General features: G+C 38.4%; 1 protein-coding gene across 7 annotated transcripts in view; it reads left to right on the forward strand.

The window, feature by feature from the left end:
• Positions 1-3230: 3230 nt before the first annotated feature.
• Positions 3231-27019, forward strand: part of larp1 (La ribonucleoprotein 1, translational regulator) — a 74152-nt gene continuing 50363 nt past the window's right edge. For all 7 annotated transcript variants that reach the window (XM_055017027.1, XM_055017029.1, XM_055017030.1 and 4 more), the window contains exon 1: positions 3231-3876. In XM_055017027.1, coding sequence (XP_054873002.1) covers positions 3525-3876 — 352 coding nt within the window. In that variant the 5' untranslated portion in view covers positions 3231-3524. The remainder of the gene's footprint in view (positions 3877-27019) is intronic.

The raw sequence follows: 27019 nt of genomic DNA on the forward strand, positions 1-27019 counted from the left end.
ATTATTATTGTTGTTATTAATAATATATTATTATTTATTCTATTTTATATTTATTGTTTTATCCATCCATCCATCCATTATCTATACACCACTTAATCCTCACTAGGGTCATGGGGGGGCTGGAGTCTATCCCAGCTGACTCAGGTGAAGGCAGGGGACACCCTAGACAGGTCACCAGTCTGTCACAGGGCTACATACAGAGACAAACAATCACTCTCACATTCACACCTACGGGCAATTTAGAATGATCAATTAACCTCAGCATATTTTTGGACTGTGGGAGGAAGCCGGAGTACCCAGAGAAAACCCACGCATGCACAGGGAGAACATGCAAACTCCATGCAGAAAGATCCCGGGAAAGCCGGGACGTGAACCAGGGATCTTCTAGCTGCAAGGTGAAAGTGCTAACCACTACGCCACTGTGCAGCCCTTTATTATTTTATATTATATATATTTATTTTATTTACTGTTTAAGCCTGTTTTATTAGGGTTTTTTTTTGTGTTTTTTGACAAATAAAATGTAAATTAGTATGTTAATTCTGTAATTTCAATGAAACGGGGGAAATCTGTTAAATTACAGTCTTTTTTTACAGTTAAATGTAAATTAATACTTTGTTGGTGATTTTTACTAGATGTTTGTAACTTCACAAAACACTGAACATATAACAGTTTCAAAAATTGTTCCCAATTTTGTCCTTCATATAAATATTTGTTCTTTCAAATAAAAGCAATATCTGTCAATTATAATTACTTTTGGACATTATTTACAGTTTTAGTCTTTTTTATTTGTTTTTTCCCCTTTCTTTTTAAAAATAACATGTAAATTAAATTTTTTTTGTGATTTTGCTTCCACCATTTCAACAAAACAGGGAAAATCTGGAAAATTACTGTAATTTTTTCAGTCATTCACAAAATGATGGAAAACGACCAAACTGGGACGTAAAAACACGTAAAATTAACAAAATGGGACACTAAACTACCACAAAAGAAATCTTGTGACCTAAATATGTAGCAGGAATTGATGGGACACAGTTTAATCAGTTGTTCCTTGTATCATTTAACAGATAAGTCCTGATAAGTTTGCAGAGGTGGATTTGTAGTGGGATCACAATCATGTGATCGTCAGCAGGCAGCTGAAAACCTTTAATTTTTCGTGCATGGAGTTTTATTTTATTTTTACAGTTCAGTGACTCACATGGAGCTGTTTTCCTCTTTTTGCTGCACAGAAGTCATAATTTTCTTCCCCTAAAAACACACAATTCACCGTTTGCCGAACTCTCTGGGCCTCTCTGGCACCCTGAGGATCAGATAGCTGCACATGGTGACCTGGACCTCTGCTGCTCTTATATAATCCAGCAGAGGGACTAAATAAAGGAGCTTTAATGCTGAGACACACATGGATGTCACCACAGACACACTGACTCATCACAGGAACATACAGCTGTTATCACTGGACTCAATGTGGGGAAACTTCACAGGAAAAAATGTTCAAGTTTTGTGGAAAGCAGGCGTGACGGCACACGTGCAGCTCCGGTGTGGACACGTGTGTGGAGTGTGTGGACGGTGGACGGAGGTTTACACGCGTGTATCCTCCTTTGTTTACACGCTAGAGATGAGAAAAACACATTAAATATGTGACTAAAAGACAAACAAATGGTGTGTTGTGTCCAAGGAGGGCTTATTAGCTGGTAGAGGCGGTAAAACGCTCGTGTTTTGGACTCGTATTTAATGAGGTAACGGTGATTTGTGGACATGTTCAGAGGGCGAGACCTACGTCACGCAGAGCCCCGCGGTGCGTTCAGGTCTGTCGGACAAAACTGACGTGGAGTTAAATGACGTGAACAAGAGAGCAAATGCAATAAAAGGGCAAAATAAAAACAACTGATTTTGGATTATTAATCGCATTTTTAGTTGATTTAATCACGTTTACATCTTTTTACCTTTTTTGTCCCAATTATGATTTTAATATTACATAGTTTGCAACTAATAAATGGTATAAAATATGTACAAAAATAAACTTAACTGAGTCATTTAGCATCCCTCTGCTGTTTTTATGAATCACAACTTTTATATTAGTTGCATATTTTGTATTATTATTAGTTGTTTTAGTGTATTTCATCATGTTTACATCTTTTACCTGGTTCATCCCAACTTTATATTACATGGTCTGTCATTAATAAATAGTATAAAATATGTATAAAATTAAATTTAACTGAGTTATTTAGCATCCCACTGCTGTTTTTATAAACCACAACTTTAAAACTAATTGTACTTTTTGTATTATTGATAGTATTGCTGGTTGTTTTAGTGTATTTCATCATGTTTACATTTTTTTTGCCTGGTTCATCCCAACTTTAATTTTAATATCATATAGTCTGTCACTAATAAATGGTATAAAATATACATAAAATTAAACTTAATTGTATTATTTAGCAACCTACTGCTGTATTTATGAACCATAGCTTTCAAACTAGTTGTATGTTTTGTATTATTAATAGTATTGTTGGATGTTTTAATGGATTTCACCATGTTTGCATCTTTTTACCTGGTTTGTCCCAACTTTAATTGTAATATTACATAGTATCTCATTAATAAATGGTATAAAATATAGAAAACAATAAACTTAATTGAATTATTTAGCATCCTACGACAGTTTATTTTAAAACCACAACTGTATTTTGTCATATTTATGTATTTTACCTGGTTTGTCCCAACTTTAATTTTACTTTATCTATCTATCTATCTATCTATCTATCTATCTATCTATGTATATATACATACACACACACATGTGTGTGCGTGTGTGCATGTAGATAGATAGATGCTAGCAAAATAAATATATGAATCAAAGTTAAATGGTGCAAATAATATATATACACACACACACACACACACACACACAAGTTGAAAGTGAAAGTATATGGAACAGAGGTTGCAGGTTGATTGTCTCATTGTCTTGAGTCTACTGAGTCTCTTATTTAATTTGTCTTTTTTTTTTTTTTTTAACTGCTGAATTAAATAAATTAAACCCCTGGTTAATCCGTGGTGGATTTCGTTCCTAAAAGCACTTGAATGCGTCAGACAAAGTGGCACTTTACGACTTCTGAAATTGAAAATTAGGAGCGTTTTACGACGAGGAAGCACTTGAAAGCAGCATCTCGACCTGACCCAGAAGCGCGCTCCCGGCGTTACGTGGCTACTCCCCCTCCACTCCGTACGTGCGCGCCCCCTGGTATCGCGTGGTGGGGATCATCCATATTGCTGCTAGTGGCGGAGATCAGCCTGTAATCCTGAGAGGCCTCGGACACGTTTCTTTATTTTTGTTTTTTTTTTACATGTTTTAACCGAGCGCCGACCGCTCCGCGTCTTAGGTCGAAGCCCCGCTGGTCTGGGAGCCACCGAGGAGCGGCACCACCCCGCCGAGAAACTTCACATTCCCCCCCGAAATCGAAGAGCGAATTCGGGCCGGGAGAAAGGGGAGGACTGGTAATCCTGAGGGGGGAGAAGAAAGACGGTGGTGGGAAATGGCCACTCAGGTGGAGGCTCTCCTACCCGGCAACCCGCTCGCCAAGGCGGAGGAGCACGGCAAGGTGATCCGCGGCGAGCCGGAGGAGGAGCGGGGCCACGGGGCCAAGCGGCAGACGGGTGTCGCCGAGCGGGGAGGCAGCAGCAGCGGCAGCCCCGGTGACGAGGAGCAGACCTCCAAGCGAGCCACGGAGGAGGGCAGAGGCGGCGGTGACAGCGACGACAAGCCGAGCGAGGAGGGCGTTAAAGGCAAGAAGGAGTTTACCGAAGCCCCCCCGCCCAAGGTGAACCCGTGGACTAGGAAAATGAACGCGGTGACGGTGGTCAGCGTGAACGGACAAGCACACCACGGTCAGTAGCCTCCCAGACGGGGTGATTTACGGTGTGTCGGTGCAGGTGTGGTCGCAGGTAGCAGACAAACAAGCTGGTTATAAGTGGAGTTAAAGCCCTCCCCCCATCCCTGCCCCTAGTTGGGGCTATTCTTGAGGGGTAATTAAGTCGATTTAAATGCTCCCAAACAGCGTGGTTCGGTTCTAAACTAAAGCAAAAGTCGATTTAAAATCGACTTTTGCTTGAGTTTAGCGCCGAACCACGCTGTTTAAAGATGCAGTTGACACACGCACACGCCCGTGACACGTTGTAAAGTTCACCACACACCATGCACGCGTTTTCATTTAAGTTGGGCTCCAAAGTGCATGTGTTTTTCTGGCTTCTCTGTGGGGAGGAACGTGGATTTTTAGCAGTGTCACCGTGCACAGGCTTTACATTTGCAGCCCCGTGTCGTGTGTTTAAACGTGCATTTTTCTACCTTTTGCATGTTTGTTTGCACATACAAGCACCCGCCCATGTCTCGCATTGCATCAATTAGCAGGAAAAAAGCAGCAGCAGCAGCTTAGCCGGCTAACAATAGCACACACACACTCCTCTTCGGCCTAGTCCGCCGTCAAGCCCTTCCGATTCAGGTGTTAGCTTAGCTTCTAGCTGGCTACTCTCCCCACTTCCACGCCAGCTTGTGTAAAACACGCTCAGCCTCTTTGAGCTTCTCATATCGGCTCACGGCTCTTAAACTAAACATCTGCTCGTTTAACGTGTAATAAAAAAGCGGAGCAGGTTTGTTATGAGACGTCACGTGTTCTCTCCACGTGTTCCCCGAAGAGAAAGGCATGGGCGCCGCTAGCTGGCTAGCCGGCAAGGTTAGCCGTTTGAGGGCCGATATCTTTCTAGTTTGGTTAAAAGTGAGGGGATCCGGTTGTTTGGTGCTTGTTGAGTCGGTTGTCACGTCGTGTGTGTGTTGTCAGAGCAAACCAGGCAGCTCTATAACTAGTCCACGCAGCTAGCCGTGTTAGCATGGAGGCTAGCAGGCAGAGTCATCATGGCTCCTGACATCAGATTGCTATTAATCATTAAAATACACGTTATCCCACTCAGTCACAGCCACACAGGTGATTAGGTGCAGTGATTATTGGTGATCCTGATGCGGAAGAGGCAGCAGTCTGATCACAAATCAAAGCAACGTGGTTTCATAAGCCACTCACACTGGTGTAATCTTTCTGCAGTCACAGTCAGGTCACTGTGGTGGTGGTGACTGTGGCCTGCCGACTGGCTATCTGTGCTGCTTCTTTGTTTGTCAGCTGGTTGCTAAAAGCATGATGTGGACTTGAGTACAGCTTGTACCCAGAATCTGGACCAGCCCAGGCAGGTTGGTTGGTTGGATGGATGTTCTCCAAAAGCTGTCACATCAGCACATGTTGTAAACATGGCAGGGAGCCAGTGGGCGAGATAGCCGGGGGGTAGTGCCCCCTTTCTTGATGCTGCTTTCAAGGATCGGAGTTGCTTTAACCCTCATATTGTCTTCACTTACGGGCACCCAAAAAAATATTGTTTCTTTGTCTGAAAAAAATCCAAAAATTCAGCAAAAAAATTTCCCACATTTCCGAACATTTTCAAAACCTTCAGGAAGAAAATTCCAATAATCCTTTAAAAGTCTTATTTAAAAAAAAAAATCCCTCAAATTTGGAGAGAAAATTCTTGTATTTTCAAAAAATGAGTAAAAATCTTCCAAAATAATCCTAAAAATATCTAAAGTGATTACATACATATCAGTAAAACTTCTAATATTTTCTTTAAGAAAATTCACATAAAAATCCTCGATTTTTTTTTTGTGAATGTTCTTAAACATTTTTAACATTTCTTTTTTTCCGCCAAAAAATGTTCAAAGATTTCCCAAAAATGCTGAAAATGTGGACATCAGAAGTTTCACTGTGAAAATATACATTTTTCCACATTTTCAAACTTTAAAACGGGTCAGTTTGACCCGCAGGACGACACGAGGTTTAATACAGATTGTAAGCTGGTTTGCTTGTTGTGTGTTTTAGAGCAGGGTCCAAAGCTTTGTTTTCATCTCAGAGCTAAAGAAGCCTCTTGGATGAGGGGTGAAATGTCTTCAGGAACGTTTGATAGAAGCTCTTACACTTCTTTCTTGTTTGTGCGTAAAGCTATGTCTGCTTGGAAGCTGTTCCCACTGGTTTTGTGTGTATAACTTGTGATCAGCTGAATAAAATGGTGTATTTGCTTTCGGTTTGATTGTTAAATGTGAATAAATTGTAAGGAAAAGAATAAAGCAACATCTGGAGGTCCAGTGATATTCATACATGGGCAGTATTGTGAGGATATCTGATGTTTTAGACTTCATCCACGCTACATACAGTTTTATTTTAATATGCACAGCCCTTTGATGCGCAGTATAGGGCAGGAGATACCCATTTTCCATTGGATTTGGGTCACTTTTGACCCAGGTTGTGCATCAGAGGGTTAATGTATACACTTTATCAGAGTTTTAGGACTTTTGAAAGCTCTGACTGTGTTTTAGTGTGAAACTCCGGGTTTCTGTTGTTGTTTTGGCGGGCAGAAACTCAGACGTCAGGGAACAGTAATGCATACAACCCCATGTTTTTACTCTGATTGGGCCTCAACTGTCCCCTCATTCACCAGCCTTCAGTCATGTGTGACTTTACCAGAAAAAAATAAAGACATCAACCTTGACTACCAGCAGTTAAATCAACATGGAGAACAAATAGCTGTTCTTTCTTCAGAATATTTTTTTTTTCTTCAGAATATTTTTTTTCTTCAGAATATTATTTAAAACTAATCAACCCATTGCTTTATGTTTATACCAGCAGCGTTCATTTGCAAAGTGTATGTAAATGGTCATGCGATATGTGTTGTAGGTGCGCTAGTATGCACAGAGATTCTTCCACACAGTTTCAAAAAGTGTGGACGTAGCGTTAGGCAAGTAAAGTCAATGCACATTCATTTGTATTGCACTTTTCAACACCAATGCAATCCAAAATGCTTTAAATAAAACACAAAAAGCATCAAGACAATTTGTAAAAGGAACGTAAAGCAACAAAAATGCAAGTAAAAATGGGTAAAAAAGAAACTGAAAGCATCCAGGGGCATCCTTGGAGAAGTTCTTGTCGCAGAATGTCTCAAGAGTGGAAAGAGTAAGAAGCTGAGTCTTTTTAAGTCTGCTAAAACAACAGAATGGTTTCTAAAGAGTCATGTGTGCTGTGAGTGTGGCCTTGAACAAGATCTGCAGTCCTGTTGTGGATAAGAGTACAAGCTGCATGGCTTAAAATGTATTTCACAACGCCAGTATGTTACTGTGCGACTTTAATGGAGTGGACTGGAACAAGCGGTACATTGTGCACTTGGCTCAGATGTGCTGCTGCTGACTTGGTTTCCGACTATTTCAGATCGTTGAACTTTCAGTTTGAACATTTTCTCATCTGGGAAATTTTTCTTGCAGCCGGCTGAAACCAGGGCAAACGTGCAGACTTGAAAATGACGTTTCATAAAATGCAGGACAAGAGAACCCACCTCATGAGCTCACATAGAAAGTATATAAAACCTGCAGCACATCCAGCCATCGCAGCCCAACTGTGGAATGAATGGTTGAAGCATCGTCACCACCCACCACTTGTTTTGGTGACAGAAGAGAGAGTTTTTCACCTATGGTCGGATGGGGAGAAGCTCAGTCTCCATACAGAGCGCAGAAATGATCTGAGGCTTTCAAACTACTGTCCCGGTATAAATGTAAGGCTGCAAAGTTTGTTAAAACTCAAAGATCTTACATGCAACTGTTCAAGCAGGGGATTATCAGACTTCCAGTTGAGTAAAATGCTGGTTGGGGTTGCTCCCGACAGATTTTAGTCTTTAAAAGTATTGATGGTAAACATGACTGTCTTCAGGGCGTGTGGCGACATTCTTCATATCGTCCCTGAAAACCACCGTCGAGACTCTGGCTTGCAGCACTGGATTCCCTCTGGCTGCTTTGTGCAAGGCTACAGCCTCGAGGCTAATCATAAGGCTATGCGCAACACAAATTTCATCATCCACACAAATTTGCAAGGTTTGACGAGGGTCTTCGTGCAGACAATCCACACTACCAGCATGCTGACTGCCCACATGCCAGGAAAACAGGCTGTTAAAGAGGTCAAGCCAATGCTTTAAGCCACTGAGAGGATCCAACCGGGAAGCATACAAACGTAATTGATGCGCTTAAGAACCATACCAATGAATGATAGTCCAACTCGATTTACCTTGCGATGCATAAAGTGTCTTTATTGTTTGCCCAGAAATCTCCAAAGTGCATAAATTTACATCCACAAGTTTGTAGTCGGCTCCCACACAGGCGTTGCTTCAAACAAAAGGTTCATACGAGGAGAGGATGAACCTTTTTAAATCATTAAGAGTTGTAATTTAAGGAGTCGTTACCGGACTTTGGAGATGCCATGTTTTGTACACAGACACAGTTCTAAAACCTCCAGAAATCTCTCGGCAAACCTCAGGAATATTTACGAATGTGATGCTTCAGTCCAATCTGTAAGTCGCTGCTACGTCCTGGAAAACCTGTCTTGTGCCTTTCTGTGGTCGTCAGAAGGGTTTATGCAAAAGAATGGCCCTCAAAGGTGCCCTGTGGAGTTTTCATGTAAACAGAGGTGATGTTTGCATACAGCGATAATTACCCAAACACACTGGTGGTATCTGTGTAGCCTGAGAAATGCACTGAAGGGATTTTCTTCCTTATTAAACATTTGCAAAGATCACTTTATGAATGTTTAAATTGTGCCTTTGTTGGGAACCAGGAGTGTTTATCTCATCTTTGTCTTCCTCGTGCACATGCATGGTGCAAATATTCTCCATAGAGCGGCTGTTTGTGAAATTCCCCACAGGATACTTTTAAAGTTGGATCACATTAAATGTAGCTTCCCATTGAATCACATGGGAATGGTGAAGGACATATTTGCTTAAGGCTGCGGGTTGGTAGCGGGCCTTCAGCTTCGATCAGATTTAGACAAATGACAAAAAATGAGACAAACAACCTGAAATAAAACAAAAAAATTGACAAAAAAATTACAAAGCGACAAAAAATGGACAAACGACAAAAATGAGACAAAAAACATTATACAAATGATGCAAACAGGCCAAAAAATGACAAAAGCGAGAAACAAAACAGCAAAAAAAGTAGGCAAACAATGCAAGCGAGACAAAAAAAACACAAAACGACAAAAACAATGTACAAAACAGCAAGTAAAACATGAAATGACAAAAATAAGACAAAAAACAAGCGAGACAAAAAGAAAACAAGACGAAAAAACAGAAACAAAATGACAAGTCAGACAAAAAACAACAAAAAAACAAACTAAATATTACAAAAATGAGACACAAAATGACAACAGAGCAATGAGCCAGCTAATATTTTACTTTATGATCAAAACAACTTGTCATGGTGTAGAAATTATTTTAAATTTAAGTTTTACAAATTTACAGTCTGCAGTTAATGTGTTCTCTGTCATTTTTACACTTTACAGACTTTTACAAGCAACAACAAGCTAATATCCAGCTAGTCGGAGTGAGACGTAAGGCTGGTGTTGTATTTATGAGGACTCAAGAGTCCGTGTAACGTAATTTTTGTCATCAGCCCAAGTCTGAGAGTCTAAATTTGTCTACAAGAGTAGTCGTTTGCATGTGTTGAATATATGGATACTAGAGCGGAAAATGCTATAATAACTGCCATGTGTCCTCAGCTGTCCATGTGTGCAGTTACAAGGAAGTGTAATCAAGGCTTAAGTGTGTGGAAATATTGATTGTCTATATCCTTATTTATGTTTACACACGGTGAAATAACTGATGTTCTGCTGGGCCGTCCTAGACAATCATTAGATACTGAATTACAGCTTTGTACGGCGGCTTAACTGTGCCACCAAAAAGCTACCTTGCCTTTATTCTCTGGACTGCAGTGAAGACATGCAGGTAGGAAACGAGCACCAAAATGCATCTCAGACTCTGAATATCTGTTCTTCTCTGGAAACCAACCTGGTGGAAGCTATTGTTTGTTCCTGCAGAGGTCCAAAAGTAAGGACTAGTGCAGTAGTTGTCGTTAACCCTCCTGTTGTCCTCATTTATAGGCACCAAAAAATATTGTTTCCTTGTCTGAAAAAAATCCAAAAATTCAGCAAAAAAAATCCTCAAATTTCTGAAAATATGCAAAACCTTCAGGAAGAAAATTCCAATAATTCCTTAAAAATTTCCTTAAAAGTTTTATTTAAAAAAAAAAAAAAAATCCCCCAAATTTGGCAAGAAACTTCTTGCAAATATTTTCAAAAAATGAGTAAAAATCTTCAAAAAAAATTCTTAAAATATCTAAAGTGATTACTTATATCACTAAAACTAATAATATTTTCTTTAAGAACATTCACCAAAAAATCTGATTTTTTGGTGAATGTTCTTAAGAAACATTTTTAACATTTATTTTTCCACCAAAAAAAATCCCAAAAGTGTTGAAAATATGGACATCAGAAGTTTCACTATGATTTTTTCCCCCCACATTTTGAAACTTTAAATTTGCAAAAACTTCAGGAAGAAAATTCCAATAGTTCCTTAAAAGTTTTATTTTAAAGAAATCACCCAAATTTGGTAAGAAAATTCTTGTAAATATTTTCAAAAAATGAGTAAAAATCTTCCAGAAAAATACCTGAAAATATCTAAAGTGATTCCATATATATCAGTAAAACTTCTAATATTTTCTTTAAGAACATTCGCTGGATTTTGGTAGACTTTTTTTTTTAATGTTCTTAAGAAACATTTTTAACATTTCTTTTTTTCCACGAAAAAATGTTTGAAGATTTCAAAAATGTTGCAAATGTGGACATCAGAAGTTTCACTGTGAAAATATATTTTTTATTTCCACATTTTCAATCTTTAAAACGGGTCAATTTGACCGCAGGACAACACGAGGATTAAAGGTCTCCTGGTGTTTTCACAAGGCTTCTTTAATGCCTTTAGGTAAAGCAACAGACTTTGCTGAAGACTGGTTTCCCTTCGGGGACGGTAAAGTTCAGTCTAAGTGGAGGTGGAGGGATGCTGCTCACCCTCTGAGAGATACAAATGACAGCCAAATGTTTGATAAGAAGCGCTATAATTTGCATCTGTTGCCCTGCTAGCCTCACCGGCTCCTGTAGCTTCACTTCCTGTGCCGTCTACTTTTTGCCAATTCATGCTAGTATATTTCATCAGGCAGTAATGTGGTCTGTGTTGCTGGGTCAGGGCTCACTGTGGAGCTCAGGCTGGTCTGACATTTGCTTTTCAGGCATTTAGCTGAAACACTGCTCGGCTTTGAGTTCATTGTATGGTGTTTTCTGTGTTTTCCGGATTGTTGCAGGGATGCAAAGTAGGGCACTTAAACAAAAACTGTGTTTGAACTGATCCTCGCAGCAGTTTTTAGTGGTACTACAGTCCAACTGGTTGCAAATAAGATTGTAAACAATGAAATATTATGCAAATTATCACTGTAACTAGCAGTGAAATGCAGTCACTTTGCAGGAGTGAGTTGGTTTCCTGTCCTGCTGTGGCGCCTGTTGCTGCTCGCTGACAGAAAAGACATATTCACGGTGAAACAAAAAACACGTCACGCTAATGTTTAGAGCAGCAGGACTTGTGAGAAGATTTAACATGAACCAGGACATCCAGAATAAAGGTTTCCAACGTGCACATTTTGTTCTCTGGTATCTGCAGCGTTATCCTGACTGCAGTAATTTGCTCATCTGTCTCACCGCCTCCAGTGTAAATAGTAGAATGGATCATCTTAATGTTATTGGGAAGTAAGTGATCCATAATGTGTGTAATTTACAGATTACACCCTTTTATGATTCTGATGAAACTTGGTGGTGCTTTGTGGGTGTTGCTGTTCATTATTGTTCATCTTCAACATGAACCCAACATGTTTGTGAGATCCAAGTGTGTCTTTTAGCTTTATTTCTCTCATTATGGAGCTCAAAACGGAACATAAACTTAGATGTTTGGCACAGTTAGAGAAAAATCCCTCTTTCGAACAGGGATGTGAACTCATTTTAGTTCAGGTTCTACATTCAGCCCAGTTTGATCTTAAGTGACCAGTGAAATCACAGCATAACAACCTATAAATAACCACAACTCCTAATTTTATTCACAGCTATCTGGAACTGAACAGTGTAGTATTTTACTTTATGATCAAAATGACGAAAGTCAGACAAACAAAGACAAAAAAACCCACCAAGGAAAAGACAAAATATGAGACAAATGACTCGAAACAAAACAAAAAAGAGACAAAAAATTAGAAAAAAGTTACAAAGCGACAAAAAAATGGACAAACGACATAGGCGAGACAAAAAAACTCAAAATGATGCACAAAACAACAAATAAAGCAAAACATGGAATGACAAAAAATGAGACAAGCAACCCGAAACAAAACAAGAGACAAAAAATTCGCCAATTTACAAAGAGACAAAAAATGGACGAATGACAAAATGAGGCAAATGTTAAACAAATGACGCAAACAGGACAACAAATGAGGAAAGCGAGAAACAAAACAGCAAAAAAGTAGACAACACAGGCGAGACAAAAAAAAACAAAACGACAAAAACAATGCACAAAACAGCAAGTAAAACATGAAATGACAAAAAACACAAGCAAAACAAAAAGGAAGCGTGAAAAACCAGAAACAAAATGACAGAAGTCAGACAACAAACAACAAAAACAAGACAAAACATTACAAAAATGAGACACAAAACGACAAAAGAACAATGAGCAATGTAGTATTTTATTTTAGGATCAAAACAAGTTGTCTAGAAATTATTTAAAGTTTATAGTTTTACTAATTTACAGTCTGCGGTTAATGTCTGTGATTTTTACACTTTGAGGGCCTGATTGATTGATCTGGAGGACCGGATGTTTGACACCCCTGTGTTAAACAGTTCAGTATTTTGGAGACGTCTTACCCAGATTTCAGTTTCAGATGTCAGAAGTGATAAATATTCTTTGTGCTGCCTCATTTAAAGTCCATTTTCTTCTTGCTGCTGTGAAGAATGCCGGCCGTCTCGTAGCTGAGGTGTGACTGCCAGAGGAATAAATGTAAATGTAGGTTGGGCTTAATGCATTAGCATTCCTTTAGCTGAGCAAACGCAGCTCACTGTGAAACTCTGAGGAAAGACACCGTTGAATGGAAGCTTTCTTCTCTTTACACTTTGAATCACATGATTTCAGCTTGTTTTGAAACTTAATGCCACAGCTTTTGGTCATACAAACTGAAAATAAGCACCACAGAGCAGCATATATAAGCTTATTTTACCATCTGGATTTTAAAACAATGTTATTTTTTTTAAAAATGAATGATGATCTAGTCACATTAGCCTTTTCATTTCGTTAGGAAAAACAATATTTCACCAAAATCATTTTATTCCACTTGTCTAATTTAATAATTTACCAAAAATATATCATTTGCTGTAGCCAGATTCTGTTAAAAATAGAAAATTCTCTGTTCCTTGTTGCAACTGTGAAGCCTCAGCTGACTCAGCTGCAACTGACCTTCACATGACAAAAATTCATAGTTTTCGGCTGAACTGCAGGCTGTGTCGACGGCACTTTTAAATACTGTTCACATTTAATGAGTACGATTGAACTATTATACCACAAGTACATCATGAATAATGAATTTAGCTTCACAAATGAATTGTATTAAGTGAGAAACATGATTTTTTTTCTTTTTAAATTTGCAAAATAATGAAGAAAATTGAACTTTGTTTTTTTATTGTCATTTATTGTCTGTTTATTCAGCTGCTTCCACTTAAGGGGAGCTACTGGAGAAGTTAAAGTTGTGGAAAAATGCATAAATATGTGCTTAAAGCTACATTATAGTGTTGTAAATGTCATACAGTGGCAGTGCACTCTACATGATTATGATTCATGACAATATAACTTTTTAAGACCCTTTTAAATTGTGTCGACTTGAAACCAGGGCTGTGCTGTTTCCATAGAGGTGCAGGAAAACACACAGAAACTAAGTTAAGTGGTTGTTACTATACAGACTTCACCATCAATGCTAGCTTCTCTCAATGACTTGTTCTAATGGTTTGGTCATTTATTGTGTGTTTATTCAGCTGCTTCCACTTACTGGAGGCTACCAGAGAAGTTAAAGTTGTTGAAAAATACATAAATATGTGCTTAAAACTACATTATAGTATGGTAAATCTCTTATTAAACGTCATATAGTGTCAGTGCACGCTAAATAAGGCTGGAATAAGTAAAGCTTTCCTACATGTTTTAGTTTTTTAACATGGAAGCCTTGTCTCTGGATGCTTTTCTTGGCAACTCTCGGTTCTAAATTGTAGTTTGAAGCTCTTAGAGGTATGTGATGCTTTGAAACTGGTTCACATTCCCGCTGCCGTCGCTCCTAAAAGTCACAGAAACTCGTCTCCCACGTTTGTCCCACTCTGTGGACGTCGTCGTCTTTGTTGTGTCCGTGGAGAAGCAGCCCCTCGCCCTCTGTCATCAGACACCTCCGGGCTGTTTGTAGTCGGGTTTTACGAGGCGTTGGGACCCGGCAAAGGTCACGGTCCTGGAAGGAAAGGTGATGCATGAATGGATGAAGCGGGACTATGGTTGCAGGACAGACTGCTTCTCAGTGGGTGTGGATGTGAGATCAGCTGTGGAGAAGAAGCTGAGTCTTCATGTTTTGAGGTTAAGGTGAAAGTTGATCGCTTCTGTTTGACCCACATTTAAATGGCTGTCCGTTTTAAAACAGTTCAATTCCTGCCAGATATTTGCTGTTGTTCCTATTATTGTCTATGGGAATGATGTTAATGTAGAGGGATATTTAGTACCATTAAAGCGGTGTATGCTAAACTTTATTTAAACTATTTATGTTTGTATTTAAGGTTTATTTTTCTTATCTCGGATATAAGGAACTACTAAAAGCTTTATGTGCTGGTTTTAGTCATTCAGTGTGAACCCTTTTTGCCAACTTATACTCATATTTTTGGGGCTTTTATTTTAAAAGTAGCATTAATTTTGTCGTTTTCACTTTTGGTGCACCTCTGGACTGATGCCTAATAATCTGAGTTGAATGATGGAGGAAAAAGGCTGGAACTGAGCAAAAAACCGAGGGTTAGTGTGCAAAAAGTTCCTCAGATATGAAGAAATTCAGCCTCTAGTGTCACGTTTAAGGAGGAAATGACTCCTGGCTTTTCTGTTGTAAAGCACTTCGTCACTTTATTTTTGAAATTTTAAATATATATGAAGGTTAATACCATTAAAATGGTGCATGTTGGGATCTGTGTTAAGTTTAATTTAAACTAAAATGAAACGAAGTTGAATTTATTTGATTATTCATTTTTACAGAAGTTTGGAAAAAAGCTGGAATAAAAATAACATTCGTCCAAGTGGTCACAGGTGTTAGGAATACTGGGAAAAATGGTGATTCTAAATGCAAACTGTATTTTACAAATTTATTTCCATTGTAAAGAAAGCCTGCAGTTCAGCTGAACAGTTTCCGAACTGAGGAACACAGAATTTTTAGTTCTTTTTATAGAATCTGATGAGGAGAAACAGTTTATTCTCAACAGACACATAACAAATAAAGAGATTTTGATGTAATATTCCAACTTTTAGTTGTGTTTTAGATGAAACTAAGAGTCACACAACATGAAAATATGACAATTATTCTTGTTTTTGGTGTTTCTGCATCTGATTAACTGTATTCTTCTTCTTAATTTTAACCATTATCAACTTGGTTCGGAGGGTTAATATCATTTTGAACTGAATATTTGTACATTTTGTATTTTAAACAGAGTAGACAAGACATTTTTCTGTGTCATCTTGTGCACAGATAAACTTTTACTAGGCATTTTTAAATACTTTTGAAGTTTTATAGACATAATAAATCAAATTGACACAACTATTTATAATGAAAATACAGCCTTGTAAATGAGAGAATCACAATGAAAAGTATCTAAACCATAATTAATTTTTCAACACTGAATGCCATATTTCTTCATTTACTTTATTAAATCTTAAAGCTGTAAACTCTGTCCGGTTTTAAACGTCTTAAACCTGAGAGCAGACTAACGAAGCGTAGGAATGCTAAGCTACCTAGCAGGACGGTGTGTATTCTACCGACTCTGCTCCACACCTCACACACCCACTTATCACACACACTTTGACTGTCGCAGAGCAGCGCTTGTCCTCAGTCGCCCAGCCTCAGTTACTTTTATCTGTCCCAGTGCTGCGTCTGGACGTGGCGATAACGGCTCATCCCAGCGTGGAGGTTCGGGTGTGGGCGTTCGAATCAAGGAGGTGTCTGGTCGGAACTGCAGACAAAAAATACGACTTCAGTCCTGCAGCCATAAGTCATGATGGGATTTAGGTTTGTGTTAGTGAGCAGTTTGGAACATCAGAAACTATTTCTGCGGTTGTTTCTACGCTACAATGTTCAGAAAACATAATGTAGCTGCACATTGTTCAAAGTATAGAGCCACAGCTTAGTGCTTTGAAGCGTAACGTTGTCGAGCTACACTGTTGTGGTTTTGTTTGGAGGCCAGGCTGACCTGTCCAGTTTGACTCGATCCACCTGTGGCTGTGTTTGGGGGGAAAAGTGCAGTTTTCAAGAGTCTCTGTTTGCGCTTTTGTTGATTGTTGCCAGATTTTTGTGGTTTTGAGTTCAGCTTTACTCCTCCATTCCTGGTTGTACTCTTCAATATCACTCCTGCTGTACTTTGTTTACCTCACTGGGCTGCTCTGTGTTAGCTTGGCTTTTAAAAGTCTGAACCATAAAGAAGTGTCTGTAATTGGACATTTTTAACCATTGAATCAGTTTGGGTCATTAGTCTCCCTGGAGAGGTGTTTTTGTAATGGAGAACTTAGTTGAAAGTGATTTGTCGGACACAGATACAATTTGTTATTTTGTGTTATAAAATAACACAAAAATGACAAGAGACACACAAAATAACTACAAAAAATGACAAAATGACCACAAAAACGCCTGAAATTATCACAGACTGAAAACAACCACAAAAAGGCACAAAATGAACACAAAAATGCACAAAATGACCACAGAAAGACCTAAAATGTCCACAAAACAGTCTGAAAATGACCAAAAATGAAGCGAAATGCGCAGGTCATGTGATCTGGAATTAACAAACTTTCTTGAGAGGTGTTTTTGTAATGGGTAACTTAGTTGAAAGTGCTACAATTTGCTATTTTCCGTATAAAATGTGATATATTGCCAGAAAATAAATATGTCATGATTATCTCAACTTCATAAAAAGAAGATATATCCCATGGACTTCAAAAGTCCCTCAATTATGTATTGACCCAACTCTTTCAACCTCAACACCTTTTGAAAGACATGTTATCATGAAAAAGTTGCCAAAATTACACTATTAGTCAGACCAAGCAGTTGTAAAAACAAAGAGAATTTTTTGATTTTCAAATTTCCGATGGTCCTTGAACTCATCTTGTGTGACTTTTTTTGAAAGATTATCCAAATCTAGGCTTTAAACTGTGATATTTCATCAAAATTTCTTTAATCTACATTTCTAATTTTTTAAAAATTAACCAGTAGTCATGTGATAAAAATTCAGGGACATCTCAGGTGAACTGCAGGCTGTGTATACACAAAGTAGACAAGTATAAATGTAAGTAGTAAAATATCTATAGTATGTACAGCCACTGTTTTGTCCCCCAGTACTGATTACACTTGTGGGCATTTTAAAAAATATTGTGTATGTTAATTCTGTTTTTTTTTTCAATTGTTGGAAAATGATTTAAACAAAGAAATTGAACTTTATTGTTTGTTTGTTTTTATCGGTTATAGTAGGACCATCCTGCACAAGAGACATTTAAAGTTCTCCCTACTTCTAGCCATATTTTTGCTGTTTCCATAGAGGTACATGATTTTATATTAAAGCAAATAAAATGAGCCCACAGTGAGTGAAAACGTGAAACGTGAAAACGGTCCGGGTTCAGAGGGTTAATGGGCATGTTTTCGCTCACAGCAGGACAAGGAGCAGCTCAAACAGTCAGTGCTGCAGTCGACTTTTAAAATAGCCTCCATGAGCAGATCTTAGGAATCATCCTGGAATTTCCAGCCCACTAGTTTGAGTTAAGCTTCAAGGCTCGGCTCGGCGTTCGCAGGGAGACGCCTCTGGTCTGTCTGAGCTTTTTACGCTGCAGGAGGTGATGTCACCGCTGTGGTCATGTGACGCCAGCCAGAGTTGTGAGTGTGTGTGTCTGAGTGTGTGTGTCTGAGTGTGTGTGGCAGGCTGGCATACGCTGTCGTTTCCTCCATATTTGGTTCTTGCAGAAAGGCTTCCCTCCTCTGTCGTCACTGCTCGGCTCAGCAGCTGGTAGATAAAACTGGACAAACTTTAAATTTTAACTGTCTCTATATTATCATTATTATTATTATTAGCTCATTACACTCCTCAGGCAGGTCATTTTTTTTGCCCCTTGATGAACTTTTTCACATTTCTTCTGTCTTCTGTCCCTTTTGGGGAAATGCGCCGTGTTTCAGATGAAATATTTAACCCTCCTGTTGTCTTCATTTATGGGCACCAAAAAATATTGTTTCCTTGTCTGTAAAAAATCCCAAAATTTGGCAAAAAATTTCCCAAATTTCTGAAAATTTGCAAAACCTTCAGGAAGAAAATTCCAATAATTCCTTAAAAAGTTTCCTTTAAAAGTTTTATAAAGAAAATAAAACAAAAAGAAATTTGGCAAGAAAATTCCTGTAAATATTTTTTTAAAAAAGTAAAAATCTTCCAAAAAATGCTAAAGATATCTAAAATGATTACATATATATCAGTAAAACTTCTAATATTTCCTTAAAGAACATTCACAAAAAAAAAATCAACCAAAATCCAGCGAAATTCGCTGGATTTTGGTTGATTTTTTTTTTTGTGAATGTTCTTCAGAAACATTTTTAACATTTCTTTTTTTTCCACCAAAAAATGTAAAATTTCCCAAGAATGTTGAAAATGTGGACATCAGAAGTTTCACTGTGAAAATCTATTTTTTTCCACATTTTCAAACTTTAAAACGTGTCAATTTGACCCACAGGACAACAGGAGGGTTTAGAAGTCCTTTCAGCATTTCTGAGTTCTTTCATTCTGACAACAGCTGAACCACTTCTTGAGATTCAAAGGGGGTTTTTCTGTTCGACCCTGGTGGCTGAAGACATTTTGTCGGACATCTCAGGAATAAAACAGCTTTTCCCCCCATAACGTGCCACAGTGAGGGGTGGAAATCCCAGAACACATGCCTGAAATTAATAAATCTTTCAAATACAACATGACCTGTTGATAGAATACATGTGGGAGAAAAGAAACCTTCATGATTTAGTCAACAAAAAGCATGTGGCAGAGGACTGGGTCGGTTTCCCAACACTGCGACTGTGTTTATCTAAGACTGCAGAGGCGACGTGGCACAAAGTTTATTTATAGGCTCAGCAGTGATACCCTGTGGGCTTCAGACGAGGTATTGTCGTCGATGCAGCACTTATGGGAATCTGCCTTCGGTCTCCACCTGTGTGCTCCGCTGGGACACAAAGATGACCTCTGAGGGAGCAGCAGTGCAAAGTTATGTTTATGCAAGTTAGCTACTGGTTTGTTTTATTCTAAACATGCACAAATCTGTTAAAGATTAGGAAAATGATGCGATGTGGAGCCTTGGAAGCAGCAGCATTGTGAAGTGTGGGGGGCTGCTGGTGGATAATGTTAATGGTAGCCTCAGGCGGTCCGCTGTTCACTGCAGGTCGTAACAACTGTCTCTGAGTGCTGTGAAGGATAAACACAGAGGGGGAGTGAAGAAGAAAAGGGGAGAAAGAGGGTGATGATGCACTTTAGAGTAACTGATGATTAGGGGGAAGCAGTTAAATGACGGATGTGGTGTTTTCTCTGCCAGATGGAGCTGCTTAAAGACACTGACGTCGCTATCTAAAGGACAATTTAACATTTTGCTCTCATGTCCGAGTGGTTTCCTGAGTCACTTTCTACAGCTACAGTGACAGTCTTATTAAGGATTGACTGATATGGGTTTTTACAGGAAGTCCTCGGTTTACGACGTCCTCGACCTACAGCTTTTTGTCGTTACGTTGGAGCTGGTTACGCGGAACTAGTTGCCGAATACGTCGTCACGCGGCGCTATAAGACGGCTTTGTTTCCATTCTCTGGTTGTACTCCACCTTGGACTCTGCTACATTCACTAACTTTTTGCCCTTCATTTTGGTTCCCAGCATAAGTCAGACTCTTCTGATGGCAGTGCTTCTAAAACGTAAAAGCTGCAGCTGTCCAACTAATTAAACTCGTGTTTGCAAAATGAATCGTGAGTCGTAGCAAACTTTGCTTCTTTACTGTGGCTCTTGATACACATTACAAACCGAGTGAAACTGCAACAAAAACAGAATAAAACAACATAAATACATGTAAATAAATCCTTTTAACTTAACCAGTAAGTCCAAAAATGAAATTAATTACTTGTGTCATTGCCTTTGTGGCGTTCATCCAGAAAAGCATGTATGAGTGAAATTAGATTTAATAAAACGCTCAAAACAGGGTGAAACACCGACGAACATCAGCATTATTAGATCAAATTGTAAAAACTGCAACATGTTCTGTCAGCTTCTTGTAGAATTATTCATACATGCATGGACGTCGTTGGTATTCATGACTTTTATAAAGAACTGATCAGTATCTTTCTGCAAGTAGCGGCTTTGTTTACATTTTCTCCGGAGTTCCAACGCAAGTTGAGGATCCTCTGTATTAGTAATCGAGAAAAGTTGGAACCAGTATACATTAAATGTAATGTTTTTCCAGCATGTGATGGCAGAAAACCTGTCATTCATAACTAGGCTTCTTCGTTAATAAGGGTGACTAACTGATTATGTAAAATAGAAATAGGAGTGATTAAATTAGGACACTCTTTTCTGTTTATGTTCGATCCACTGAGATTGATCAGTTTGTCTCCTGCAGTTCTAAATGCTGTTCTTCTCCATTTTATTAATCTTTCACTGTTTTCTCATTTTTATGGCCCACTGAGGTCCAGACCTTAAAGCGTTATTAATTATTGTTTTCCAAACTCTGTTTCAGGGTAATTAGTGGCTGCTTTCTAACTTAGCCGCTAGCTGTTAGCATAGCCTTAGCCACTGTGAGAGAAGCTAATTTCATGGTTTGTGTTTCTTGTTCAGTTCATTTCTCATTTCTCTGAATCCTTAGACCTGAAGAAGCGCATTTAATTTATCAATAATCGGTCAATTAAACGATAGCTACAGATAATCGGAAAAATGCCAAATATCTGCCACAATATTTGGCTAATCAGCGAGAGGTTTGCATTTCTGTTTCACCAACTTATACCATCATATTCTCTACTTTTCCTGCTATTTTCATCCTTTTTTCCACCTGTATTTACATGATTTCTTGATTATTTAACAAAATAAGATAAACAGGCTTCATTTCAGCTCTGAGTGTTAATTGTGATGGTTGAAACGAAATAATAAAAGATGCAGCTTATGGTAGAAAATGTAATTATGTGTATGTGCATGCAGAGATAAATATAAATGTATGATTCTGAATGTGTCTGAATGTGACAGTTTGGGCGTTTTCCCCCTAGTTTTGATTGCTGTCTGCTGCAGTTACTGTTTCTTCTGTGTTTGCTAAGTTAAGGCTAAACATATCCCAACCTTTGCACTTGACTGAACACACAGATTAATTTGTCCGACTTCTCATCTAAACACTTGTTTGCAAGAATGCAAACAAGTGTTTCCTAAAATGTCAAAGTTTAGCAAGTCAGCAAGTCTTCTGTTCACTGATTTAAACACTTTGCTGGATGTTTAAACGTGTTCAGCGAAGCAAATGCAACAAAGAGATGCATATGATCTATTTAAAAATATGCTGTAAGTCATAAATAAAATCCAAAACAAGCACACAAACATGATTTCAGCGCTCGGCTGCCTTTGATTGTCTGGATTTGGTTTGAAATTCTGAAATGCAGTTGGGTTAAAGTTGCACTAAAGTGAGCTGTTTCATTGTGTTTGTCAGATTATGTTTCGGCTTTTGTTTATTCAAAATGCAGCAGAGTGATACAGTTACAGGTCAAATAAGGATGGTGATGCTGGTAACCAATGAGCAAACAGCACGTGTTGTTAAGGAAGCATTAAAATGAGAAGCAGCTTTGACATTGTATGAAATATTTCTCCTCACCGTTCAGATCAGATTTTCTGGTACTTTTGTCGGCCAAAACAGCAATAAGTTTGTGTTTCTTTATGAGCACAGTGTTGATGAATTATTGTGGTTTCTTTTTCTTGATTCCAGCTCATTTTGTTCTCAGCCTGCGAGTAAATTAGCGGCACTTGATCTAATGTAACCGTTCTCCCTGATATTGCAAATGCAGCAGAATTATCGGCCCTCCCGCTGTTCCTTCTCCTCTCACTCGTTCTCCTCCATATGCTCCGTGGTATCGAGCCACGTCTCTGCATCGCACACACACCTACGTCTGACCTGTCCTTGAATTTTAGAGAATGTAGCGCTGTTATCAGAGCATCGTACAGTCGAGCACATAACGCTTAGATAACAGCCAGCCTTCACTCCTACCTGTCGAGTCGCACTGTTCTCAAGGTGCTGTCACACTTGGAGCTGTTTTGAACAATTAGCCATCCAAAACGTAGAAATCCCTCAAACAGAAGATTTACATGAAAAATTGGGAAGTTTATTTTTTGTATTGAGGTGCATCTGAAGAGCTGTGAAAACTGGCTTTATTAGACAGATAGCAGATTAACCATCTGAAGCAAGTTCTTGTCTTATAATTAGTTAGATCTGTACCTTACTTAGCTAAGTGCTGTGAGATGACATTTGTTGTGAATTTGTGCATGTTGTTTTTTGCTTGGATAAATTGTGTAATTTAGGCAATTTTATTTCTTTAGAGACAGAACTGCATCGAGTTTTAAGATACAATTTGTGAAATATTGGCTATTTTTATTTCGTACTTAAATAAGTAGCTTGTGAAGTTTATGTTTCTCTTGCTCTCTGTTCTTTGTAGTTTTGAATGGTTTCTGAAAAAAGGGAATAATTTCTGTTCTTTATATTGCAGTTTAACAGTCAACCTCATAGCTTGTTTCAAAAACCACTGTAGAAAATTTATATTTCAGATCTTAACAGTGATCAGAACTAATTAGAACCTTAAAGACAGTTTGAAAGAAATTAAACAGGCTGTACAGGTCTGGAACGTTGGGTTTGATTAGTTACCATCTCAGTACTTCCTGCCTGGAAGTTAAACTCTGGGATCAGAGACTTTGTCAGGCAGCGGGAAGAACTGAATCACAGGAACCAAATCTGGAACTGGATTCTCTAAATACCATTAATTACACAATTACAGCATCTACAGTGGCAATTAAAACCAGCTCTAAAAGGCCCTTAAAGTAATCATAAAATGTAGGGATTCTTTTGGATGAGAAAAAGTGGAGAAGTGTAAGTTTTTAAAGAAGCAGACTTCTGTATGTTGTCTGAATGCGCTGATTGTGTTCCTGCCTGAGGAGCAGCAATGTATAGTTTGGCAGCTGTCTCGGCCCGGGGAGGCTTCTGTCTGACCTAAAACCATCATCTGATATGAACCGAACACTGAGCAGCCCTGTGAGTGACTCTGAGGGATGCAGACATGGAGGATTCGTAGTTTGTGGCTCAGCTGAGCTCAGCAAACCTGCTGTTTATTACTGAACAGCTGATTGTCCTCTTGGTGGACTGTAAAACGTAATTACTAGCCAGATACTGTTTCAGGAACTAGTAACATTTGATTCTTTGAAACTAAAATTATTTCCATTGTCAGGTAATTGGTCGATTGTCCCTTTTAATGGATTAGATGTTTGGTCTATGAAGTGCTTCGTCCACGAGCGTCTTTTTCGTCCAATCGTTTTCAGTTTCAAGTCATAGAGGAGGAAAGAAAAAATCAACTTCGACAAGCTGGAACCGGAGAATTTCAACTTTTCTTTACTTTAAAATAGTCTTAAAGATCTGTAGTCAATTTAGTTGTACAAACTTAAAGGCAGCATTTTGTATTTCAGCTCAATTTTAACACATTTTACCCCGAAATGGGATGAACTGAATTTTACGTTTCTCCTCGATGATGCAAAAATGCCTTTTATTTTTATATGAGCTCTTCATTCATTCACTGAATGTGATCGGCACCTTTCGTTTTAGCCGTTAATCATGCTTATCGTGCTTTTTACTGTGCAGTAAAATGCTAATAAATAAGATTACAGCTACGCTAGCAGCTCTGCGAGGCTGTACTCGGTCACAGTGATGATGCTAACAGGTTGGTTTTTACCAGGTATATTTACCATGCTTGCTATTCTAATTTAGTGTCTCAGCCGTCTGAACCCAAAGCAGTTTATTTTTCACTGCAGTATAAACTCCTGCACCTCTATATAAACAGTACCAGCATGACTAGAATTAGAAAGAACTAAAATATGTCACATGTGCAGTATAACTATTCTAGTGCCACAAATGTTAAAAAAACTATTTTTGATTACTTATTTTACAAAATGCATTTACAGCATGTTTCCCAAGTGTCCACAGGTGTTAGCAGCACTCTCCAACGCTATCTTACTACTAATATTTTCCATTTATTTCCATGTGTGTCTCCTCTGCTCTGTGTAAACAAGCCTGCGCTCCAGAAAGTCCTTGAATTTTTGTCACATGACGATTGGTCGCAGCTTAGTCACCAGTAGAGACCTGCTTGTGCTGAAGAGTGTTGAGGTTTTTGGTTTTTACGGAATCTTTTTAGCAGGAACCGTATATTTTTGGCAAATTTTAGCGTAGCCCTGACTGTCTGTACTATAAGCAGGCCGACCTTGCACGCTCCAAGAACAATGTTGGTGTTCAAAACAAACCATGAGGAGGTTCGCTGTTATCCAGACTGTTAATTCACCATTAAGAGTTGTAATGGACGTAGTCGGTGCTGGAAATTCAGCGGAAAATTCTGAATTCTCCAGAAATCCTGTGCTATTTCCGCCCACCTCTGGAATAATCACACTGACACATTGATCTGTAACCAGCTGTTATTCCTGTAAAAAGTGCAAAATTACAGTCAGCCTTTTAGAAAAAATCACAGGAGCTCCGGGGTCAATATATAATTGAGAGACTTTTGAAGTCCATGGGATATATCTTGCATTCATTTTTATTAAAAGTAAAAAAAACTAATGTTTTTATGTTCATTATGATCATATCTTTACAAATTCCATAATTATTTATGATGGAAACAATCAGTTATTAATAAAAAAAATGGCTGAATATCACTAATATGTCAACTGAATAACCATCCTAATTTAATAACAACCACCTTCTAATTAGCTAAACAATAATAAATTGAGCTGATTCCAAAAATTGTTTTGATTGTGCTCTTTTTATTAAGTTGAGATAATCATGACAGATATTTCTTTTCTGGCAATATATCAAATTTTATATGGAAAATAACAAATTAAATCACTTTCAGTTAAGTTTCCCATTACAAAAACACCTGTCAAGGAAGTGTGTTAATTCCAGATCACATGACCTGCTCCACATGATGTCATTTCCTCCTGAAGAAAAGACTGGCCAGACTCCAAGGCTTTCTGACTTATTTAATATGAAGTAGTGTGTGAGTCAAGAGTAGACTTATCGCATGTCAACAGGTTTACTACAATATCTTTAGAAATAACTTTCAATTTCAACTTTACTAAATTGTATATGTACTATTTAGAATAATCTTTCTGTAAAAATGTCATGTGGTGTTTGGTTATAGTTGTTATATGTTGATTTTAGGCCTGAAAGCAGCAAAAATGTCAACTATGATACCTGCCAACTATGGTACAAGAAGTCCCGCATTTATATATTGACCCTCCGAGTGTTTTTCTGTCTTGGATTTGAAGGATAATGTGTAGCAGACTGACATGTACCTGTTGTAGTTTGATTAGAGCCACGTGTAGGTTGCTGTTAAAGTCTGTGTTAGTCACAAATCGGCTCTAAGCCTGCTAACATTTGCTAATTAGCACTTATTAATATCGCTAGGGAAAGTAGGAATGTGATGAATTCTGCAGGTATTTGGTTACAAAATAATTTCAACCTGATGATGAACAATGAAATTACACTGTGGACCAAAGTGTAGAGCCGTGGTGCTATCATGACTAAAGAAAAACAGGAACATAACAAGAGGTTAGATAATTAATGGAGCGTATCATGGGGTAAAAAAGCTTGTAAGTGACCTATTTGTAATCTACACAGAAGCAGTATTTTCCTCCTGTTGGTTAGAGAGTCCGTCAGAGTGCTCTGTCAGGATGACGAGGCAGAAACACTCCGTGGTCGTCCCACTTCCTGTAGGTGGACATGTGGAGAAAATCACTACAGTGATGTTAAGAAACTTGGTGTATTTTAACACGTTGTCGGCCAGATCTGATGGTCAAACTGTGCATCTTCCTCCTGCTGTGTCACTTTTCCTGTTAAAAAATGCTCCGTTATGCACTATAAGTAGCAGAGAGACATTTATAACACTACTGCTGTTCAACACTGGGCAAACTAAGCAGATAAGAGGCGTTAAATATTTGAGGAATTCATGCTGATTCCTTGACTTAGTTTGGCACAAACTGCAGTCAGAGTTTCTACGTCAGAGCAGGAGTTGGTGTTGCGTGAAATGTGTGGGTCAGATATGTAACACATGAGAGGTTATCGGGTACATGCCAAGTTCATGGAGGTTGTGTTTATTCCTGTAGAAAGAGGTGCATTGGAATTGATTATATTTAAAGTCAGTTACTCACCAAACCTGCAGTTTACCTCTCTGGCCGTTTGTCTTTGAGATTCTACATAGTTTATTTAAATTCAGGGTTTTATTAGAAGCAAAAAGCTCTCCAAGCTAATAAAATTGTCATCAGCTAACGAGCTTGTCAGACTTTTTGCATCATTGACTCCTGCCTCATAACTCTCTGTAAACCATTTATCTTTACTGGAGAAGTTTATGCTCCATCAGAGGAGTTAATAAAAGTGCGCTGCACAGCTAATAAGCTATGATAGCTTGCTCAGATTTGACTCTCCAGTTCCCCGTCACTAAGAAGGTGAGGAATCACATTGTTCATGCATGTATGTTGCACCAAAGTATTTGATTT

The sequence above is a fragment of the Amphiprion ocellaris genome, chromosome 14, assembly GCF_022539595.1.
Source record: "Amphiprion ocellaris isolate individual 3 ecotype Okinawa chromosome 14, ASM2253959v1, whole genome shotgun sequence".
Classification (NCBI taxonomy): Eukaryota; Metazoa; Chordata; class Actinopteri; family Pomacentridae; genus Amphiprion; species Amphiprion ocellaris.